The following is a 21448-nucleotide window of genomic DNA, read 5'->3' as shown; positions in this document are numbered from 1 at the left end:
AGGAAGTATCTAGATACTTCTAGATGGACTCTCAAACTCCCTTTAATATCTTTTTTTTTGGCACAACAGATCCTTTTTGAAAAATGGAGGAAAAGTTATGAATCCTCTTAAAAAATTCACATATAACACACAAAATATAGTTCATAATTTTAGGGAATCTATGAACTTCTGAAATGCATCCATAAACTTTAAGTATTGCTCTCACCTGTCTTTCTTCCCAAGAGGCAATCCAATCCTCAGTCCTATTTCACACTATAGTAAATTTACTAGATTGTTTGGAAGCAGCTTCTGGAAGCAGGTGGATTTGGGAGATCAGCAGGTGTTACTACATTCTTCTTACTTTGCAAGGTATCAAGGCGTAGATGATGTTAAGAGAAGATGCCACATTCTGGATCTTTCAGAAGGCTGTTACGGATACTACAAATCATGGTCTCTGACCACAGAAATAGGTGAATCATTCAGCAAATATTTACTGGACGCCTGATATGTACAGGCACTATGCTAGGGACTGAAGTCACCGAAATAAAGAAGACACCATTTCTGTCATTGTTGAGTAGCTTCACATGTAAAAGCGTGGATGCAGTTACTGGTGGCCTTAAAAACAAAGTCAGCTAAGTTTGAGGCATTCTGGGGAGATGGAAAGGGCTCTGAGCTGGCAATTTGATTTTTGGTTTCTCTACATCCCACACTTGTGAGCTGGGCAAGTTACTCAATCTCAGTTGCTTCGCCTATCGAATGGGGTTTATAGGCAGACGAGAATTGTTGCCTATCTTCAAAAAGATAACCTCTGTAAAAATGCAAATAAATCAGAAAACACAAACGCAGGGCTTATCTAAAGTGATAGTTGGCGGAGCTACCCACTGACGGAAGAGGTCAGCTCCCCAGGTCTACACAGCCCGTGCAGCGCCTCGCACGAGGCGGGATGCGCTCAGTAAGCTCTCCCGGATGGAACAGGTTCCGCTTCCGCAGGCAGATATTCGCTGTAGGTGTGAGCGCCGGGCGTCAGACTCCAGCTACTGCCGGGGCCTCCTTCGCGCGCATGCTCCTGCGGAGAGGCGGAGACCGGAAGGGTGGGGGCGTGGCGAGGTACCGCAAACCACCGGCTCGATAGCTCAGCGGCCGGGCTTGGGAGGCGGGGGCGCGCCCGCGCTCGTTCGCGCGGCCGGCTGCGTACAGTAGTGACGGCCGCGCGGGAGCGGTCACATGACCGTAGCGGCAGCCTGTACAGTAAGAACCCAATATGGCAGCGGCGGTAGCAGTGGCAACGGCAGCAGGAGGACCGGCCGCCCCATAGACCCCCCCGCGCACCACCCCCGCCGCTTCCTCTGCTTGGGTGCCCCCCCGGCCTGACTTCCCTTTTCTCCCACTTTCCCGGCACCGCGGGAAAAGCAGCGCAGGGCACAGCAGGCAGGGAGGGCGGCCGGAGCCCGGACACGGGAGCCTCCCAGTCAGTTCAAGACCCGACATGAGGGAAAAGGGACGTAGGAAGAAGGGCAGGACCTGGGCGGAGGCCGCCAAGACGGTAAGGGGGAGGGAGCGAAGGGGAAGGCCGGGAGGATTTTGTTCCCTTGTCGCCCGCCAGTCGCAGGGAAAGGGAGGTCGCTGGCCCAGCGACCCGGCTGAAGGGGCACAAAACCGCGCGGAGAGGGCGGCGGTTAGTGTCGGGGTTGCGATCCCTGTGGGAATGGAGGCGCCCGGCGGAACGTGATAGCCGCGGGGCCGTGGCGTCTCTCGGCGTCTGCGGCGAGTCCTCTCAGTGTTTTGAGGCTGTCTCTTGGGGTCGAGTCGATATCAACTCCGCTCTGTGGTAGCCCCCGCCCCGGCACGGGGAAGTCTGTGGTGCTTGCACGGTAACTGGTTCTTCTCCCTTGTGCGGCTGGAGAGCCCTCATTGGATGCAGATAGGAGAAAGCTTGTGCGTGCATCCAGCCCCGGAAAGGAGAGGGGAGCGCTGGAGCTGGATAGAATTTACCCGTTACAGCGGACGTGCCTATGACCCCGGGCCCCCTGCTTGTCTGGCTCCCGGAGCAGACGTGAGATCACGAGGCTTTTGTTTTTGTTTGGTGTTGGAGCCGAAAGTGCAGGAGGTGTTTAGAAACGAAGTAACAGGTGGGACTTGTAGAATTTTTTTTTCCTGTTTCCGTAGAGACCTACTCTGAACAAGGCAGCAATGCATGGTGGGACGTGTAGTTTACCCGGCCTTCACGTTACCCTAGCCAAAGTGATGGTGGCCTAATGAAGTTGTAATTAGTGGGTAAAACAATTTTTCCCCCTAATTCTGTTATGACGAAATTTAGAGGTAGATTTTAAGAAGTGGAATATTGAGGATTAGTGAAAACTTTTACCATATTTTAAGAAGAAAAAATTAAAAGCATGTTGTATGCAGAAATGAAATGGTAGGGGATAGTGAAGTTCATACCATCGTTGAGGGTGCAGCAGAAAAGTAATAGGGCATTAAACAGCAGCATTTTAATAGTGGAAAGTGAGAGGTGTTCACCCCTTTAATGGTGAGTAATGCCAGTAATACTTCGACAGTGTAGCCCTTCTTAGTGAACCCTTATTAGATGCCATATGGTTTATTTTTTAATGAGTTTTTTTAATATAAAAGTAACGTTCACTGTGGGGAAATTTGGAAAATTATAAAAAAGTATAAAGAAGAACATTAAAAAAAAAATCACATTTCTTTCACTCCTCGGCTGTATCTGCTAACATTTGGTATATTACCGTCTAGTCTCTTTATTTCCCCAAATCTAGGTCATACTGTTTATTCAGTCTTGTGCATCTGTTTTGTAAACTTTATGCATTAGGATGTTGATGAGTCTTCAATTTGTATTTCTCTTAGTTGGAAATGTAAAAAAGTTAAGAAATAATAGCACATTTTACTTACTGGGTGTTTTCACTTACAATATATCTTCGTATATCTTCCTGTACTAGTAGTTTCCCTCTAAAAGATAAGACTCCTATACTTTTTTTGAAGGTGTAGAGGTTGCTTCTCCACAGAGGGCTGTTTTACTCTCTACTTGGTGGATACCTCAAGACCTCTTTCTGTTAATAAAAGAAGCATGATGAATTTTAATTATAGGTAAGCAGACCTGGACCCTAATTTATGCTAATTAATTTTAAGTTCCTAAGGTCTTTAAAATTGTTTTTTTAATTAAAAATATTTTGTAGAGACAGGGTCTTGCTATGTTGCCCAGGCTAGGCTAGTCTTGCACTCCTGGGCTCAAGCAGTCCTCCTGCCCTTGGCCTCTCAAAGCACTAATTACACAAGTTTCTAGAATCTTAGGAGTGTTTTGTGAATTATGATCCCTTTGATAAAATAGTCATTGGGAGATTGTGACAAATAGGAAAAATTAGTCTGCATCTACTTAGCTTTTCCTATGTTAGTATATTAGCTCATTTCATGCCCTAGATAGCTATGTGAAAAATAATATTTAAAAGATGGAAAGACTACTTTGATCAGTAGAGTTCCTGAGGGGACCAGTATATTAGTAGCTTGGTATTTTTCTTTGATTCTGGCAAATACATAAAGCCCCAGTCTCAGTGAAAATGTGTTTTAGAAAGAGAATGATGACAGTAAAGTTTTTCTTTTTCTAGTAGCCAAAATCTAGAAAACACTCTTAATTTTGGGGGGTTATTTTATTACCTATAAGTGAGGGGAGGGATTAAACTAAATCTCGGTGTCCAAAATATTTTTGTTTTTAGGACAAATAGATGAAAATAAAAGAAGGACCGGGCAAAGGTACATTTGTAATATTTCAGACTGCAGAATAATGAAATCAGAAAATTAGTGAGTTGACAAATGAAAGTAACTTTGACCTAAATAAGAATGCTAGTATTTAGATCGAGAGGAATAGGAAAAGAGGTTTTAAGGCTTAAACTTATTTCTTAGGCATTAGGATATCAAGTGTTCGAGGAACAGTTTCATCAAGGAAGCAAGTGTCTGTTTCTTATTTCATATGTTTTTGTTACCTCCATTGTAGAGCTATCATGTTTTAGAGAGTACTATTAAAATAAGGTTGTTTTCCTGACCAATAATATACCAATAGATATATTCAACACATTTAATGTAGATATGTGATACTGGGATGATACGGGGTGTGTGTGTTTATGTGGGAGAGCTACATGGTTTGATATGAGGTTACTATCAGCAAAATAGTGAGGTTACTATAAGCAAAATAGATTCATAATTATTATCATTATTATTATAATTTTATTTATTTAGACTCGTTTTGCTATGCTGCCCAGGCTAGAGTGCAATGGCTTCACAGGTATGATCATGGTGCACCAAAGCCTTGAACTTCTGGGCTCAAGTGATCATCCTGCCCTAGCTTCCCAAGTAGCTGGGACTATAGGCATGTGCCACTGTGCTTGGCTTCATAATTATTATATAATAATAGATTATGCCAAAAGGCTGATAAAATGAACTTAAATGTATACACTGGCTCCAGTAACTAAGGACACCAGAGAAAGGTGATGGAGCTGTGATTCACCTGATCTTGAATGTGCATTCACTACACTGGACTGCCTCCCTGTTGATCTTAATTTTGTCTTATTTAAATATGCTAGTTATAAAAAGCATTCTAGTATTTAGTTAACAGTTTCACATGTTTTACTTTTTCTTTTTTTGAGACAGGATCTTGCTCTGTTGCCCAAGCTGGAGTGTACTGCCACGATGGCGGCTCATGGCAACCTCAGCCAACCCCTCAAGTGATCCTCCCGCCTCAGCCTCCTGAGCAGCTGGGACTGCAGGTGTGCGCCACCACTCCCAGCTAATTAAAACAATTTTTTTTTGTAGAGAGAGGGTCTCCCAATGTTGCTCAGGCTGGTCTCAAACTCCTGGGCTCAAGTGATCCTCCTGCCTCAGCCTGCCAAAGTGCTGATACTATAGGCGTGGTCCACCATACTCAGCTGCATGTTTTAAATTTTTTTTTTTTTTTTTTTTTTGAGACGGAGTCTCGCTCTGTCGCCCAGGCTGGAGTGCAGTGGCGCAGTCTCGGCTCACTGCAAGCTCCGCCTCCCGGGTTCACGCCATTCTCCTGCCTCAGCCTCTCCGAGTAGCTGGGACTACAGGCGCCCGCCACCACGCCCGGCTAATTTTTTTTTGTATTTTTAGTAGAGACGGGGTTTCACTGTGGTCTCGATCTCCTGACCTCGTGATCCCGCCCGCCTCAGCCTCCCAAAGTGCTGGGATTACAAGCGTGAGCCACCGCGCCCGGCCGCATGTTTTAAATTTTAAGGGCAGTAGTGATGGTGGTAATGAATGATTTGAGCAAGAGATAAGTAGTGTAGTGTTTAGTACAATTTAAATTTGAAAACTTGTAGCTAACCAGGGATATTGAGAACCTTTACATTGACTTTATTTTTTGAATCAGGGACTCACTTTGTCAGCAAGGATAAAGTGCAGTCTTGTGATCGTGGCTCACTACAACTTCCATCTCCTGGGCTCAAGGGCTCCTTCCTCCTTAGCCTATGGAGTAGCTAGTACCACACACATGTGCCACCATGCCCAGCTAATTTTTTGTGTGTGTGAGATGGGGTCTCACTTGGTTGCCCAGGCTGGAATGCAGTGGTGTGATCTTGGCTCACTGCAACTTCTGCCTGCCAGGCTCAAGCATCCTGGCTCAGCTTTCCAAGTAGCTGAGACTACAGGCATGTGCTGCCATACCTGGCTGATTTTTAAATTTTTTGTAGAGATGGGGTTTTGCCAGCCATGTTGCCCAGGCTGATCTCAAACACCTGGACTCAAGTGATCCGCCCACCTCTGCCTCCCAGCATGATGGGATTACCGGCGTGAGCCACTGCACCGGGCCCACAGCTAATTTTTAAACTTTTTTTGTAGAGACAGGGTCTCGCCAAGTTTCCCAGGCTGGTCTTGAACTCCTGGACTCAAGTAATCTGCCTGCCTCGGCCTCCCAAAGTATTAGGATTACAGATGTGGGCCACTGCACCCTGCCTGCATTGACTTTAGAACTATGTTCAGAATTAGGCTCATTAAAAAGATGAATCATCTAAATATTTGATGACATCCTGAGGATTTTGGCAGTTTTTGCAAAGCAGAACTTTGAAAATAGCAGTCTTATTGATCTTGTTTGCCTTTTGACTTTTCTCTCCTTACCCATGGCTAGAAAAGCATTAAAAGGCGAAAGAGTCCCGAAAGGACAAATGTGTGTGTGATTGTAGGTGGAAGGGATGGAGAGGCAGACTTTAGAGATTATACACTTAAGGGACATTGGGTGTTTTTTTGGGAGGAAAATGGTAAAAAAAAAAAAAAAAAAAAAAAATATAGGAGAAGCAAGGTGTGGGTGTTAGAGATGAGGAACATAACCTGTAGTGTAGATCTTTGGAATATAATTTGTAGACTGAAGAAGTTTTTTTTTTTTTTTTTTTTAATATATAGACTTCATTCATTGGTTAATTATTTTGAATGTACACAAGATTTTAGTTTTTGTCACTTAAAACTTTTGTCACTTTTGTCACTGCTAAAATCCTCAGGATGTCATCAAATATTAATTATCTTTATTTAACTTTAGAAAATAAGATGGAAGATAGAAAATTTCTATTAAAGAAAGGCTAATTACTTTGATATAGGAAGTGTAGAAAATGGAAATACTGTTATTTTTTGAGACAGAATCTCACTCTGTTGCCACTCTGGAGAGCAGTGGTGCAATGTCGGCTCACTGCAACCTCTGCCTCCTGGGTTCAGGTGATTCTCCCACCTCAGCCTTCCTAGTAGTTGAGATTACTGCACCCGGCCAATTTTTATAATACAAATTATAGAAAGTAAAACTGGGCAGATTCTTGGCTCATGGATTACATAAAAATTAGTGAGAAAGCACTGGCATGGGCTAAAAATTGAGAAACTGTGACAGCTAAGCTATGAGGATGCAAAGGAATAAGAATAATGGAATGGACTTTGGGGACTCTGGGTGGGGAAAGGGTGGGAGGGTGATGAGGGATAAAAGGCTACACATTGGGTACAGTGTACACCATTTGGGTGATGAGTGCACCAAAATCTCAGAAATTACCACTAAACTTACCCATGTATACCAAATACCACCTGTTCCCCAGAAACGGTTGGGGAAAAAAACAAAAAAAGAACTTACAACCCCCCAAGAGCCAATAAATAGAGACTTCTGGGAAAAAAAATTCTCCTGAGAAACCGTCTGGGCTCAGTGCTTTTTGGTGAGCTAATTCCTTGATAATTTTGCCTATTTATTCTGTGGAACTTAGTTTGCTTAAGCATCCTCTCTCTACTAGGGTCAATTTTAGTAAACTGTATTTTCATTAACAATTATCCATATAATAGAGATTCTCAAATTTATTTGCCTAAAGCTATGGAAAATAATCTCTTAGAATTTAAAATTTTTCCTCTCTATAGTTATTTCTTCCTTATTAATGCTTACTTTGTATATTTGTATTACTATCTTCTTTATTAATTTTGCTAGTGATTCATCTGTTTTGTTGGGTGCTTTTGTTTTCCCCCAAATAAACAGATTTTGTTTATGAATTGTTTTTCTGTTCTCTGACCTTATTAGTTTTCACTTATAACTTTACAATTTTACTCTTAGACTTTGTTTTGGTTTCCTTTGTTATCTTTCTAACTATTTGAGTTGCAAATTTATTTAAGTTTTAATTTTTTTTTTTTTTCCTTGAGACAGGGTCTTGCTCTGTTGCCCAGACTGGAGTGCGGTGGTGCGATCTCAGCTCACTGCAGCTTCCGCCTCCCAGGCTCAAGGGATCCTCTTGCCTCAGCCTCCCAAGTAGCTGGGACCACAAGCACGCACTACCATGCCTGGCTAATTTTTGTATTTTTTGTAGAGATGAGGTTTTGCCATGCTGCCCAGCCTGGTCTCAAATTCTTGGGCTCTCGCAGTGGACCCAAAGTGTTGGGATTACAGGCGTGAGCCACTGTGCCCTGCTAATTTTTAATTTATGTAGCTCTTTGGTCTTGTGAATTTTCCTCTGATCTCTGCTTTACATTTATCCCATAGATCTGTTATGCAAAATTTTCACTCATTGTTTTTCTGAAATTCTATAATTTATTTCTCCTTTCACCCAAGAGTTTAATAAAAAGTTCTTTAATTTAAAAAAAAATTGAGGAACTGCTCTGATGCATAATTTTCAAAACAGCTGTGTATTTACATTCATGAAGTTACTTTCTGCAAGTCTGTTAGTACAAGGTGACTTGATGTAACACTTTTTGCTTGACTGATCTTTCTTTCTTGCCATATTATTTAAAGTTCTCCTGCATAAATTTTGTGTTAATTTCAAATTAGCCAGGTGTGGGTGGCGCATGCCTGTAATCTCAGCTACTCAGGAGGCTGAGGCAGGAGAATCACTTGAACCCGGGAGGCGGAGGTTGCGGTGAGCCGAGATCATGCCATTGCACTCCAGCCTGGGCAACAAGAGTGAAACTCTGTCTCAAAAACCAAAATAAATAAAATTTTGTGTTAATTTCATAATTTTTTCTGACCTGTTTTTATGCCTCTATCCTGAAAGCCCACAAGCCTCCTAGTTTGTTGAAGGGGGGGAGAAAAGCAGAATCTTTTTTGAACACTTAAATTAAAAATTTCTATGAAAGGTGGTGCTGCTGATGCTGCTACTCCTGCATCTCTTGCAGAATTCTGAAAGGCGTTGAGAAAATAACCTCAGGTTTGCAAAAGTCCTTTCTGCTTCCCCATCCACAGATTCTATCTACTCTTGAGAGGCTGGACAATTTTGCTGTGGGACATTTTTTTTCCCCCCTCTACAAAAGCTGTCTGCAAGGAGGCCAGTGTGTGGAAGATATAACTAAACTTGCTATCTTTGTCCTGTTTACAAAAGAACTCTGAATACCCCTCTACTTCTTTATTCTTTCTTTTTACATCTCATAGAGGCCATCCTCATAGTTTTTGATATTTTTTAATTTAGTATTTTTAGTACAGTGTGATTTATTATGTTTTTACTATTAAAAGGTTATTGAATGAGCTAAATTTTAGAACTCTAAATATGATTTAGAAACAGTGTTATTTGCTTTAAATTTATTTCCTATTCAAGTTATATAGGCTCATTATTTTTTGCAAAAACAGCAAACAAGTAGAAATGTAAAGAGTTAATCCTAGATGAGTCAGTATACTGAAAATGGGAATTAAGTGAAAGTCTGCATACTGAAATATTGAAAATATTTACTTACCATACCGAAATTAACTCTGGTTGATAGTTACATATGGCTTTCTGGATTTTTTTACCTCGTATATACAAACAGGTATACCTTTATTTTACATGAAATTCTGTATTTTATGAATATCATGGATATCTTTTCATGTCATTACTTGTATATTTAATATCTGCCTTATTCTTTTTTTTCTTTTTTGAGGTGGGGTCTTGCTCTGTCACTCAGGCTGGAGTGCAGTGGCATTCAATCACGGCTTACTGAAGCCTTGACCTCCTGGGCTCAAACAACCCTCCTGCCTCAGCTTCCTTAGTAGCCAGGACGACAGGGATGTGCCACCAGGCCAGGTTAATTTTTTTTTTTTTTAAATGGAGCCTGGCGGCAGAGCGAGACTGCACTGGCGCAATGTTGGCTCACTGCAACCTCCGCCTCCTGGGTTCAAGTGATTCTCCTGCCTCAGTCCTCCCGAGTAGCTGGGACTATAGGCATGTGCCACCATGCCCAGCTAATTTTTGTATTTTTAGTAGAGATGGGGTTTCACCATGTTGGCCAGGATGGTCTCAATCTCTTGACTTCTTGATCCGCCCACCTTGGCCTCCCGAAGTGCTGGGATTACAGGTGTGAGCCACTGCGTCGGCCGCCAGGTTATTAATAAAAATTTTTATTTTTTGAACAGATGGGGTCTCACTATGTTCCCCACCCAGGCTGTATTACATCTTCTGAAGATGCATCTGAGTTTTTAGCTTTCATGGTGAACTGTGGCTTGAGTGGAGATTCTGTAATAAAGACCTTCTATGAGTTAACGAATGCTTCTTTCATCTTAAAGACTATATAGTGCACTACAGCATCAAACTCCTGGGCTTAAGCTGTCGTCCACCTCAGCCTCCCAAGTGGCTGGGACCACAGACATGCATCACCACGCCAGGCTAATGCCTTATTCTTGTCAATGTTTTTTTTTAGTATTTTATTGTTGTTGGATATACCATCATTAAAAAAAATTGGTCCCTGATTATTTAACATACAGGTCATTTACAATTTTTTTCACTTTTTTTTTTGAAACAGGGTCTTGCTCTGTCGCCCAGGCTGGAGTGCAGTGGCGTAATCTTGGCTCACTGCAGCCTCCACCTCCCAGGTTCAAGCAGTTCTCCCGCCTCAGCCTCCCGAGTAGCTGGGACTACAGGCACACGCCACCATGCCCTGCTAATTTTTGTAATTTTAGTAGAGACGGGTAAATATTGGTCAGGCTGGTCTCGAACTCCTGACCTGAGGTGATCCACCCACCTCGGCCTCCCAAAGTTCTGGGATTACAGGCATGAGCCACTGCACCCGGCTGTGAAATACTTTTTTTGTTGTGGACAAGAAGGAGGAAATTCTGTCTATGCCAGTAAGACTTTGTGCTCCTTTAAGACAGACTTTCTTTTAAAGTGTTTTTACTTGCAGACCTTAACTGAGTTTCTTACATAGGAATGCTAAATCTTTTTTTTTTTGGTACCTTTTTAAAATTGGCGATTAAAGAGAACATTATTTTTCTTTCTTTTTTTTTTTGGAGACAGCGTTTTACTCTGTTGCCCAGGCTGGAGTACAGTGGTGGATCTCAGCTCACTGCAGCCTTGACCTCCCAGGCTCAGGTGATCCTTCCACCCCAGCTTCTCAAGAAGCTGGGACTACAGGCATGTGCCACCATGCCTGGCTAATTTTTTTTTTTTTTTGAGACGAGGTCTTGTTCCTGTCCCCCAGGCTGGAGTGCAGTGGTGCAATCCGGCTCACTGCATCCTCCACCTCCCAGGTTCAAGCAATTCTCCTGCCTCAGCCTCCCAAGTAGCTGGGATTACAGGTGTCTGCCACCATGCCTGGCTAATTTTTGTATTTTTAGTAGAGGTGGGGTTTCACCATGTTGGCCAGGCTGGTCTCGAACTCCTGACCTGAGGTGATCCACCCACCTCGGCTTCCCAAAGTGTTGGGATTACAGGCATGAGCCAGTGCACCTGGCCAATTTTTGTATTTTTTGTAGAGATAAGGTTTCAGCATGTTGCTCATGCTGGTCTTGAATTCCTGGGCTCAAGCAGTCCTCTCGTCTTGGCCTCCTAAAATGCCGGGATTACAGGTGTGAGCCATTGCTGCCAGCCTGTTCTTACTTTTAAGAGAGGATAATTTGAATAAAGCTAGTCAAATATATTATGCCATGAAAACTGGTTGAGTATCTCTTTCTTTGTGAAAGAAAATTATGCTAAGACACACCAAGATATTTGCCTCCAGAGATTCTTTTGAGTTACATTTGGACCTTGGGAAATATCTGTGATAATTCTTAAGTCTGACCTTGCTTGACAGAACTAAAATTGGTTAACGGTAAATGCGAATGTAGTTAGTTTGTCTTGGGCATCAGAGGGCATTGTAAAACTTGCTAATTATAGTATCCTCTGAGTAAGTTGATCCATCTTTTGGCAAAAATTATGTTGTGAGAGACTTTTCATTTGAAAATTTCTTGGCTACTGACTTTAATTAGTAGTTGATACTAGAATGGACTTTCATGGCGTTCACAGCCTGGGATGGCCCACGTCGTCTTTAATCTTTAACTCACTGATGTTTGAATTATTCAGTAGCTGGCTTAGCCATATTGAATTTCAAATAAGTGTTCAATGGTGTTAGTTACTTATTTCTAAATGATACACAACATTTTAAATGTTTTGCTATTGATTTATAGTGACAGTTTCCTGTCTGATTTGAGAGGTTCTGACAAATTTTGTAAGAAACGGATGTAACCATGATATCCTAAGTAGAGGACCCAGCTAACCTGTACCCACAATCCTGATACACTTGAGAGTGTGAGATAAATTTGTGTTGTTTTATTCTGTATGATAATAAAACATAAATAAAATTGAATCTGTGTTGTTGAAGCTGCATAATAGCAATCTAATAGTAATACTAAAATTTGGGAGTATGGTGGAGCACGGTTGTCTCAAAGAAGGTTTGACTTGGGTACTCTAGGATGATGGATAAAGTATTTACAAGTGAATGATAGGCAAGGGCATTCCAGGCAGAGGGAAGAGCTGAAAAGAGGAAAGACTGAAAAATGCAGGTTATGTTTGATGCATGGCTAATTAACCTGTGAGTGTTGTGTAGCATAATGGAAGACAAAACCAGAAAAGGTCGGTTGGGGCAAAATGTGGAGGGTTATAGAAGTTGGGCTGACAAGTATTTTCTAGGAGTAATAGAGAATTTTTAGGCAGGAGATAATAATGTATCTGTTTTAAGCAGATTGAGGCATTTGTGGGATTTATTATAGAGGGCAGGAAAGACTGATGGGAGGAGATATAACTTTCTTTTGTCATCTTTCACATTTCACATTCTCATTTCATACCTTTTTTTACCTATACTTACCCCACTTGCAGCTTTTCAACACCTTTACTTAAGATTTTTTTGGGCCGGGCGCGGTGGCTCACGCTTGTAATCCCAGCACTTTGGGAGGCCGAGGCGGGCGGATCACGAGGTCAGGAGATCGAGACCACGGTGAAACCCCGTCTCTACCAAAAATACAAAAAATTAGCCGGGCGTGGTGGCGGGCGCCTGTAGTCCCAGCTACTCGGAGAGGCTGAGGCAGGAGAATGGCGTGAGCCCGGGAGGCGGAGGTTGCAGTGAGCCGAGATCGCGCCACTGCACTCCAGCCTGGGCGACAGAGCAAGACTCCGTCTCAAAAAAAAAAAAAAGATTTTTTTGTTTTGTTTTTTGTAGAGGCAGGGTCTCACTATGTTGCCTAGGCTGGTCTCAAACTCCAGGCCTCAATCTATTCTTGTTCTTTGGCCTCCCAAAACACTGGGATTACAAGTGTGAGCCACTGCACCTGGCCTTCTATTTTTCTGCCAGCCTCCTGAAGTTTCCACACATAAAAGAGGTCTTGGAATACTCTACAGCACAATACAATTCTCATTCTTTTTTTTGGATAGAACCTGTCTCTACTAAAAATACGAAAATTAGGGCCAGGCATGGTGGATCACGCCTGTAATCCCAGCTCTTTGGGAGGCCAAGGCGGGCAGATCACCTGAGGTTGGTAGTTCGAGACCAGCCTGACCAACATGGAGAAACCCCGTCTCTACTAAAAATACAAAATTAGTCGGGCATGGTGGCGCATGCCTGTAATCCCAGCTACTTGGGAGGCTGAGGCAGGAGAATCGCTTGAACCTGGGAGGCGGAGGTTGCGGTGAGCTGAAATTGCGCCATGGCACTCCAGCCTGGGCAACAAGAGCGAAACTCTGTCTCAAAAAAAAAAAAAAAAAAAAAATAGCTGGACGTGGTGGTGCGTGCCTATAATCCCAGCTACTCAAGAGGTTGAGGCAGGAGAATCACTTGAACCTGGGTGGTGGAGGTTGCAGTGAGCCGAGATCACGCCTGTGCACTCCAGCCTGGGCAACAGAGCAAGACTCTGTCTCAAATTCTTTTAAAAAAGTAAATATTCATATATTTATTTCTGACAAAAATTAGGGATACTTTGCTAGGTGAAAAGCTGTCTGTTACTGGTTTGGAATATGAAAGTCATACCTTGAGACCAGATGTGGGGGACAAGAGGGGCAACCATTTCCTAGTCTTAGTATTGTATTGCTTCATATGTATTTCTCAGCTCTGTTTTCTAGCAGATAAAAGGTAGTAAATGACAAAGTTTTAATGAAAATGATTTTTCAAACTAGATTTTTTATAAACCTCCCATAGGGAATTTGCTGATTCTGAAAATTGTCTATGAAAACTGAAGTTTTGTCAGGCGCAGTGGCTCATGCCTGTAATCCCAGCAGTTTGCGAGGCCAAGGCAGGTGACTCACGAGGTCAAGAGATGGAGACCATCCTGGCCAACATGGTGAAACCTCATCTCTACTAAAAATACAAAACTAAGCTGGGCGTGGTGGCATGCATCTGTAATCCCAGCTACTTGGGAGGCTAAGGCAGGAGAATCGCTTGAACCCGGGGGGTGGAGGTTGCAGTGAGTCAAGATGGCGCCACTGGCCGGGCGCGGTGGCTCACGCTTGTAATCCCAGCACTTTGGGAGGCCGAGGCGGGCGAATCACGAGGTCAGGAGATCAAGACCACGGTGAAACCTCGTCTCTACTAAAAATATAAAAAATTAGCCGGACGTGGTGGTGGGCGCCTGTAGTCCCAGCTACTCGGAGAGGCTGAGGCAGGAGAATGGCGTGAATCCGGGAGGCGGAGCTTGCAGTGAGCCGGGATTGCGCCACTGAACTCCAGCCTGGGCGACAGAGCGAGACTCTTGTCTCAAAAAAAAAAAAAAGATGGTGCCACTGCACTCCAGCCTTGCGACAGAGCGAGACTCCACCTCAAAAAAAGAAAAGAAAAAGAAAATTGAAGTCTTAAGCTTTAATGACAATCTTAAAAATTGTATATTTTTAACTTGCTGTATGATTTTGGTATCCATATTTAATGGAGTAGGCAGACAATAGGGAAATGATGCGTTTGTACCAAGTAAAGGTCACAGCTGTCATCATGGTGCATTAATGGAATGAAGGTTTCACCATAGTTTGAATAAGAAAATGTGGTTACATGTGTCCACAGAGCACATCTCAGGTCTCATGTAGTTGGAGTTAAGACCATTGTGATGTAGTTAACAGTCCAACGTTAGTTTAATTTTTAGTTAAAATGGAAGCTCATTGTTTTGTATTTGGATTTTTTTTTTTTTCTGAGACGGAGTCTCACTCTGTCACCTAGGCTGGAGTCCAGTGGTGCGATCTCGGCTCACTGCAAGCTCTGCATCCATCCTGGGTTCACACCATTCTCCTGCCTCAGCCTCCCAAGTAGCTGGGACTACAGGCACCCGCCACCACACCTGGCTAATTTTTTTTGTATTTTTAATAGAGACGGGGTCTCACCGTGTTAGCCAGGATGGTCTCAATCTCCTGACCTCGTGATCCGCCTGCCTTGACCTCCCAAAGTGCTGGGATTACAGGCGTGAGCCACTGCGCCCAGCCTATGTTTGGATTAAAAAAAATTTTTTATATCATTTTTATTTTGTTTTTGAGACAGAGTCTTGCTCTGTCATCCAGGCTGGAGTGCGGTGGCATGATCTCAGCTCACTGCAATCTCTGCCTCCTGGGTTCAAGCAATTTTTGTGCTTCTACCTCCCAAGTAGCTGGGACTTACAGGTGCGTGCCACCACACCAGGACAATTTTTTGTATTTTAGTGGAGACGGGGTTTTGCCATGTTGGCTAGGCTGGTCTTGAACTCCTGGCCTCAAGTGAGCCACCCACTTCAGCCTCCCAAAGTGCTGACATTACAAGCATGAGCCACCATGCCTGGCCTAAATTGGATTTAAATTGTAAATTTTAGCCCAGTGCGGTGGCTCACACCTGTAATCTCAGCACTTTTGTAGGCTGAGGTGAGTGGATCACCTGAGGTCAGGAGTTCGAGACCAACCTGGCCAACATGGCAAAACCGCTTCTCTAATCAAAATACAAAAAATTAGCTAGGTGCGGTGGCAGGCGCCTGTACTCGGGAGGCTGAGGCAGGAGAATTGCTCGAATCCAGGAGGTGGAGGTTGCAGTGAGCTGAGATCGCGCTATTGTACTCCAGCTTGGGCAACGAGAGCAAAACTCCGTCTCAAAAAAAAAAAAAAAATTGTAAATTGTAAATGTTTTATTTTTGTAGTTGTGTAAGAGCAATAAGCCTAAGAGATTTATACCTAGTATAATTTAGTATCATTTGTGTGTATGTTCATATAAAATGTAAAATGTTGTAACTTAACCTGGTACAGTAAGAGCCCTGAGATTTTTTTTTCTTTTAAATAGTACTAAAGTTTGAGATATACTACTTTAACTTGTTTTCTGTGATTAAGTAAAAGATTACCCTGTGCCCAAAACTAAATCTAACTTTTGAAAACATGTGCTTCCTTTTATCTTTCATTTTCCTTTCTTTTATCAAAATTTAAAAACCTAGAGTCATCATCTGTGTTTTTAAGGTCACCTGCCACTAAAAGTCTTTTTTTTTTTTTTTTTTTTTCTTGAGACGGAGTCTCACTCTGTTGCCCAGGCTGGAGTGCAGTGGCCCAATCTCAGCTCACTGCAAGCTCCGCCTCCCGGGTTCACGCCATTCTCCTGCCTCAGCCTCTCCGAGTAGCTGGGACTACAGGCGCCCGCCACCACGCCCAGCTAATTTTTTATATTTTTAGTAGAGACGGGGTTTCACCGTGGTCTCGATCTCCTGACCTTGTGATCCGCCCGCCTCGGCCTCCCAAAGTGCTGGGATTACAAGCGTGAGCCACCGCGCTCGGCCTAAAAGTCTTAATGGATTTTTGAAATCTCTTTTCTCATTTCCGTTTCAAATTCTTGTGCCTTAGTAGCTGTAGTTTGCAAAACTGGATTTCATTACCTGTCTATTAAAGCTCTCTCCAATCCATCCGACCACCCTGTTTTTGTTAGAATAATCTTAAAATGTGAGTCTCGTTGTAATGTTTCTTTTTTAGTTTTTTGCTAACTCCTCACCTGCCAGTAAGGTAAATTGAAGGCGTATCGCCTGGCAGTAGGAGTGTTTTATTATGATCTTGCCCTTGCCTCTGTTCAGTTCTTTTTTACTGTTGCTGCTTTTGTGCCCAGTGCTCCACCGTTAACGAGTGGTTCATGAAACATGCCATTTCTTCTGGACATACCTGTTTTGTTGCTTACTTTTTCTGAAATTCCCACACCTTTCTTCACTTAATTGAGTTCACTTCTATTTTTATTTTATTGTATTTTTTTTTTTTTTTTTTTTTGAGATGGAGTCTCGCTCTGTCACCCAGGCTGGCGTGCAGTGGTGTGATCTCAGCTCACTGCAACCCCCACCTCCCGGGTTCAAGCAGTTGTCCTGCCTCAGCCTTCCGAGTAGCTGGGATTACAGTCCCCTGCCACCATACCCAGCTAATTTTTATACTTTTATTAGAGATGGAGTTTCACCATGTTGGCCAGGCTGGTCTCGAACTCCTGACCTGAAGTGATCTGCTTGCTTCGGCCTCCCAAAGTGTTGAGATTACAGGTGTGAGCCACTGCACCCGACCTGTTTTTTTGTTTTGTTTTGTTTTTGTTTTTGAGACAGAGTCTCACTCTGTCCCCAAGGCTGGAGTACAGTGGCCCGATCTCGGCTCTCTGCAAGCTCCGCCTTCTGGATTCAGGCCATTCTCTTCCCTCAGCCTCCCAAGTAGCTGGGACTACAGGTGCCTGCCACCACGCCCGGCTAATTTTTTGTATATTTTAGTAGAGACAGGGTTTCGCCGTGTTAGCCAGGACGGTCTTGATCTCCTGACCTCGTGATCCACCTGCCTCGGCCTCCCAAAGTGTTGGGATTACAGGCGTGAGCCACTGCACCTGGCCCCTATTTTTATTTTAAGTTCCAGAGAACTCATGTCCGGATAAGTTAATTACTTCCTGCTCTGAAATTTTTTTTTTTTTTTTTTTTGGAGATGGAGTCTCGCTCTGTTGCCAGGCTGGAGTGCAGTGGCGTGATCTTGGCTCACTACAACCTCTGCCTCCTGGGTTCAAGCGATTCTCCTGCCTTAGCCTCCTGAGTAGATGAGACTACAGGGGCGTACCACCACGTCTGGCTAATTTTTTGTATTTTTTAGTAGAGATGGGGTTTCACCGTGTTAGCCAGGATGGTCTCGATCTCTTGACCTTGTGATCCGCGTGCTTCGGCCTTGCTAAGTGCTGGGATTAAAGCCGTGAGCCACTGTGCCCGTCTGTGAGCTGCTTTAGTTTGCATTTTAAAATTTGGTTGTATTTAAAAATATTGTATTGTAATGAATTTGTCTATTTGTCTTTCCTACCAAAATAAGAGCTTTTTTGAGGGCAAGAATTAATGTCTTCTAAACATCCTATGTTTTGGCTGGGCGTGATGGCTCACACCTGTAATCCTAGCACTTTGGGAGGCTGAGGCAGGCGGATCACCTGAGGTCAGGAGTTCGAGACCAGCCTGGCCAACATGGTGAAACCCTATCTCTACTGAAAGTAAAAAAAAAAATTAGCAGGGCATGGTGGTTTGTATCTGTAATCCCAGCTACTTGGGAGGCTGAGGCAGGAGAATCACTTGAACCTGAGAGGCAGAGGTTGCAGTGAGCTGAGATCATGCCACTGCACTCCAGCCTGGCCGACAGAGTGGGATTCTGTCTCAAAAAACAAACAAACAAACAAAACCACAAATTATTCTTTATCCTTAATACCTGTTGTGTAATATGCACATAATAGGCATTTAATAAATACTTGTCAAATTAATTTGAAATGTATTTTTTGACTAATTTTTCCCCTTGTGGAACTGGATATTTAGATCTTGGCAGTCTAATGTATTAAAGATGGATTAAGTGGTTGGAGAATGGAATCAGGAATCATATGTACCATCATACTTTTGTAATTGTTTATATCCTGATACATGCCATTGTAATGTAAGTGAAGCTCCTTGGTTTTTTGGTGCCTTAAAACACTGTAATTTCTAAATTTCTTTGTTTGGCTTTGTATCAGTTTTAGGTATTTTCTTAATTATATTCAATCAAACATTTTGTTAGCTCTCCTTATTGATGTCTTAGACATACATAGATTTACTTCACTTTAGTGTTTGTGAAACTTGGTTCTAAGTTAGGATTAATGCATTTTTTCACTCTATTAATACTGATATTTAAAATTTGGTTAGGAGAATGTGTAACATAAGTTTCCTCTGTTTCACAAAAGTTAAATGAATTTTTTAAATATGGGAATAATATGACATTAAATTAGCTGGAAAATGGAAAAAAATCCCTCATCATTCTGCCATCTGATACAGTACAGTACTTTGGAATCTGATCTTCCCCAGTCTGCCTGCTATCATTTACTTTGTTCAGTTTGATTTGTTGGGTTTTGTTGAGGATTTTTGCATCTATGTTCATGAGAGATATGGGTCTGTAGTTTGCATTCTTTTAATACTGGCGTGATAGAATGAGTTAGTGAGTACAGATGCTTCTTGATTTATAATAGGGTTATGTCCCAAGAGGCCTATTGTAAATTGAAGATCTCCTAAGTTGAAAATACGTGGCTGACTAGTAGCTTGGTTTTGCTGCTGCTGCCCAGCATCACAAGTATGGTTTCTACTGAATGTGGATGGCTTTTGCAGCAACATAAACTTGAAAAATCACTGTAATTGGTTACTTTTTGTCTTCCTTCTGTTTCTGTTTTCTGGAAGATATTATAGAGAATTGGTATAGTTCTTTAAGTGTTTTGTAGAGTTCACTAGTAAACCCATCTGGGCCTGAGGCTTTCTGTTTTGAAAGTTTGTTAATGATTAATTCAGTTTCTTTAATAGATGATAGGCCTATTCAGATTATGTTTTTTCTTGTGTGAGTTTTGTCAGATCGTGTCTTTCAAGGAATTGGCCTTTTCTTCTATGTTATTAAGTATGTGGGCATAGAATTGTTCAGAATTTCTTTATTTTTTTAATGTTCATGGGAACTGTAGTGATATGTCTTCTTTCATTTGTGGTACTACTAATTTGTGTCTTCTCTCTTTTTTACTTAGCCTGGCTAGAGGCTTACTGATTTTATTGGTCTTTCCAGGAAGCAGCATTTGGTTTTGTTAGTTTTTTGTATTGATTTCTTATTTTCAATTTCATTATTTTCTGTTATAATTTTTATTCTCTTGTTACTTTGGATTTAATTTGCTTTTCTAGTTTTTAAAAATGGAAGCTTAAGTTTTGATTTTAGTTCTTTTTGTGTTTTGTTTTTTTGGAGGCAGGGTCTAGCTCTCTGTCGCCCAGGCTGGAGTGCAGTGTTATGATCTCAGCTCACTGCAACCTCTGCCTCCTGGGCTCAAGCAATCCTCCCACCTCAGCCTCCCAAGTAGCTGGGACTACAGGCATGCACCACCATGCCCGACTAATTTTTGTATTTTTTTTGTAGGGATGGGATTTCACCACGTTGCCCAGGCTGGTCTCGAACTCCTGAGCTCAAGTGATCACCAGCCTCTGCCTCCCAAAGTGCTGGGATTACAGGCATAAGCCACCACACCCAGCATAGATCTTTTTTCTTTTCCTCTGAGATGGAGTCTCTCTCTGTCACCCAGGCTGGAGTGCAGTGGCATGATCTCGGCTCACTGCAACCTCTGCCACCCAGGTTCAAGCAATTCTCTTGCCTCAGCCTCCTGAGTAGCTACCATTACAGGCGTGTGCCACCACGCCTGGCATTTTTGTATTTTTAGTAGGAACAGGGTTTCACCGTGTTGGCCAGGCTGGTCCGGAACTCCTGACCTCATGATCCGCCCACCTTGGCTTCCCAAAGTGCTGGGATTACAGGCGTGAGCCACCGCACCCAGCCAGATCTCTTTTTCTAATACATGGATTCAGTCTTTAAATTTCCCTCTAAGCACTGCTTTTGCTATATCCCACAAGCTTTGATGTTACATATATATTTTTATTTATTTCAATTTTTTTTTTTTTTTTTTATTTTTGAGGCAGAGTTTCGCTCTTGTTGCCCAGGCTGGAGTGCAATGGCGCGACCTTGGCCCACTGCAACCTCTGCCTCCCGGGTTCAAGTGATTCTTCTGCCTCAGCCTCTGGAGTAGCTGGGATTACAGGCATGCGCCACAACCCCCGGCTAATTTTGTATTTTTAGTAGAGATGGGGTTTCTCCATGTTGGTCAGTACTCCCGACCTCAGGTGATCTGGCCGCCTCGGCCTCCCAAAGTGCTGGGATTACAGGTATGAGCCACCATGCCTGAGCATTTTTTATTTTTATTTTTAAGAGACAATGTTTTGCTATGTTGCCCAGGCTGGTCTCAAACTCTTGAGCTCAAGCAATCTGCACACTTTGGTCTTCCATAGTACTGGGATTAGAGGTGAGCCACCGTGCCCGGCAAAATATTTGAAACTTATTTTGAGATTTCTTATTTGACCCATGTGTTATTTAGAAATGTACTGTTTAGTTTCCAAATATTTAGGGATTTTCCAACTATCTTAATGATTTCTGGTTAAATTCCACTGTAGTCTGAGAACAGACATTAAATGATTTGTTTTTTTAAATTTGTTAAGGTGTGTTTTATGGCTCAGAATGTAGTCCATCTTGGTGAATATTCCATGTGAGCTTAAGAAAAGTCTGTTTACTTTGCAGAGTCTTCAGCTCCTCTCTGCGTTTTGTCCAGGTTGTATAGCTACATTCAGTGGGAATGACAGGGTGGAATATGCTTAGTCCATTTTAAGAATTGGAACTCATCCCTATATTTTGTGGTATTTCTTTTGGAGAGATTAGAAATATGGTTACTTGTAATTCGCTTCTTTGATACGTTGCTTTCTTTAAGGTATATACCTATTTGTAAT

At 42.6% G+C, this 21448-nt stretch overlaps 1 protein-coding gene across 1 annotated transcript in view; it reads left to right on the top strand.

Annotated features, from left to right (window-relative positions):
• Positions 1 to 1224: 1224 nt before the first annotated feature.
• ASXL2 (ASXL transcriptional regulator 2) overlaps positions 1225 to 21448 on the top strand; it is a 151905-nt gene continuing 131681 nt past the window's right edge. Inside the window, exon 1 of the mRNA XM_032172451.2 lies at positions 1225 to 1522. Coding sequence (XP_032028342.1) covers positions 1466 to 1522 — 57 coding nt within the window. The 5' untranslated portion in view covers positions 1225 to 1465. The remainder of the gene's footprint in view (positions 1523 to 21448) is intronic.

The sequence above is a fragment of the Hylobates moloch genome, unplaced genomic scaffold (assembly GCF_009828535.3).
Source record: "Hylobates moloch isolate HMO894 unplaced genomic scaffold, HMol_V3 SCAFFOLD_13, whole genome shotgun sequence".
Lineage (NCBI taxonomy): Eukaryota > Metazoa > Chordata > Mammalia > Primates > Hylobatidae > Hylobates > Hylobates moloch.
Note: the sequence above shows the minus strand (reverse complement) of the source record. Positions and strands in the feature narration are given on the sequence as shown.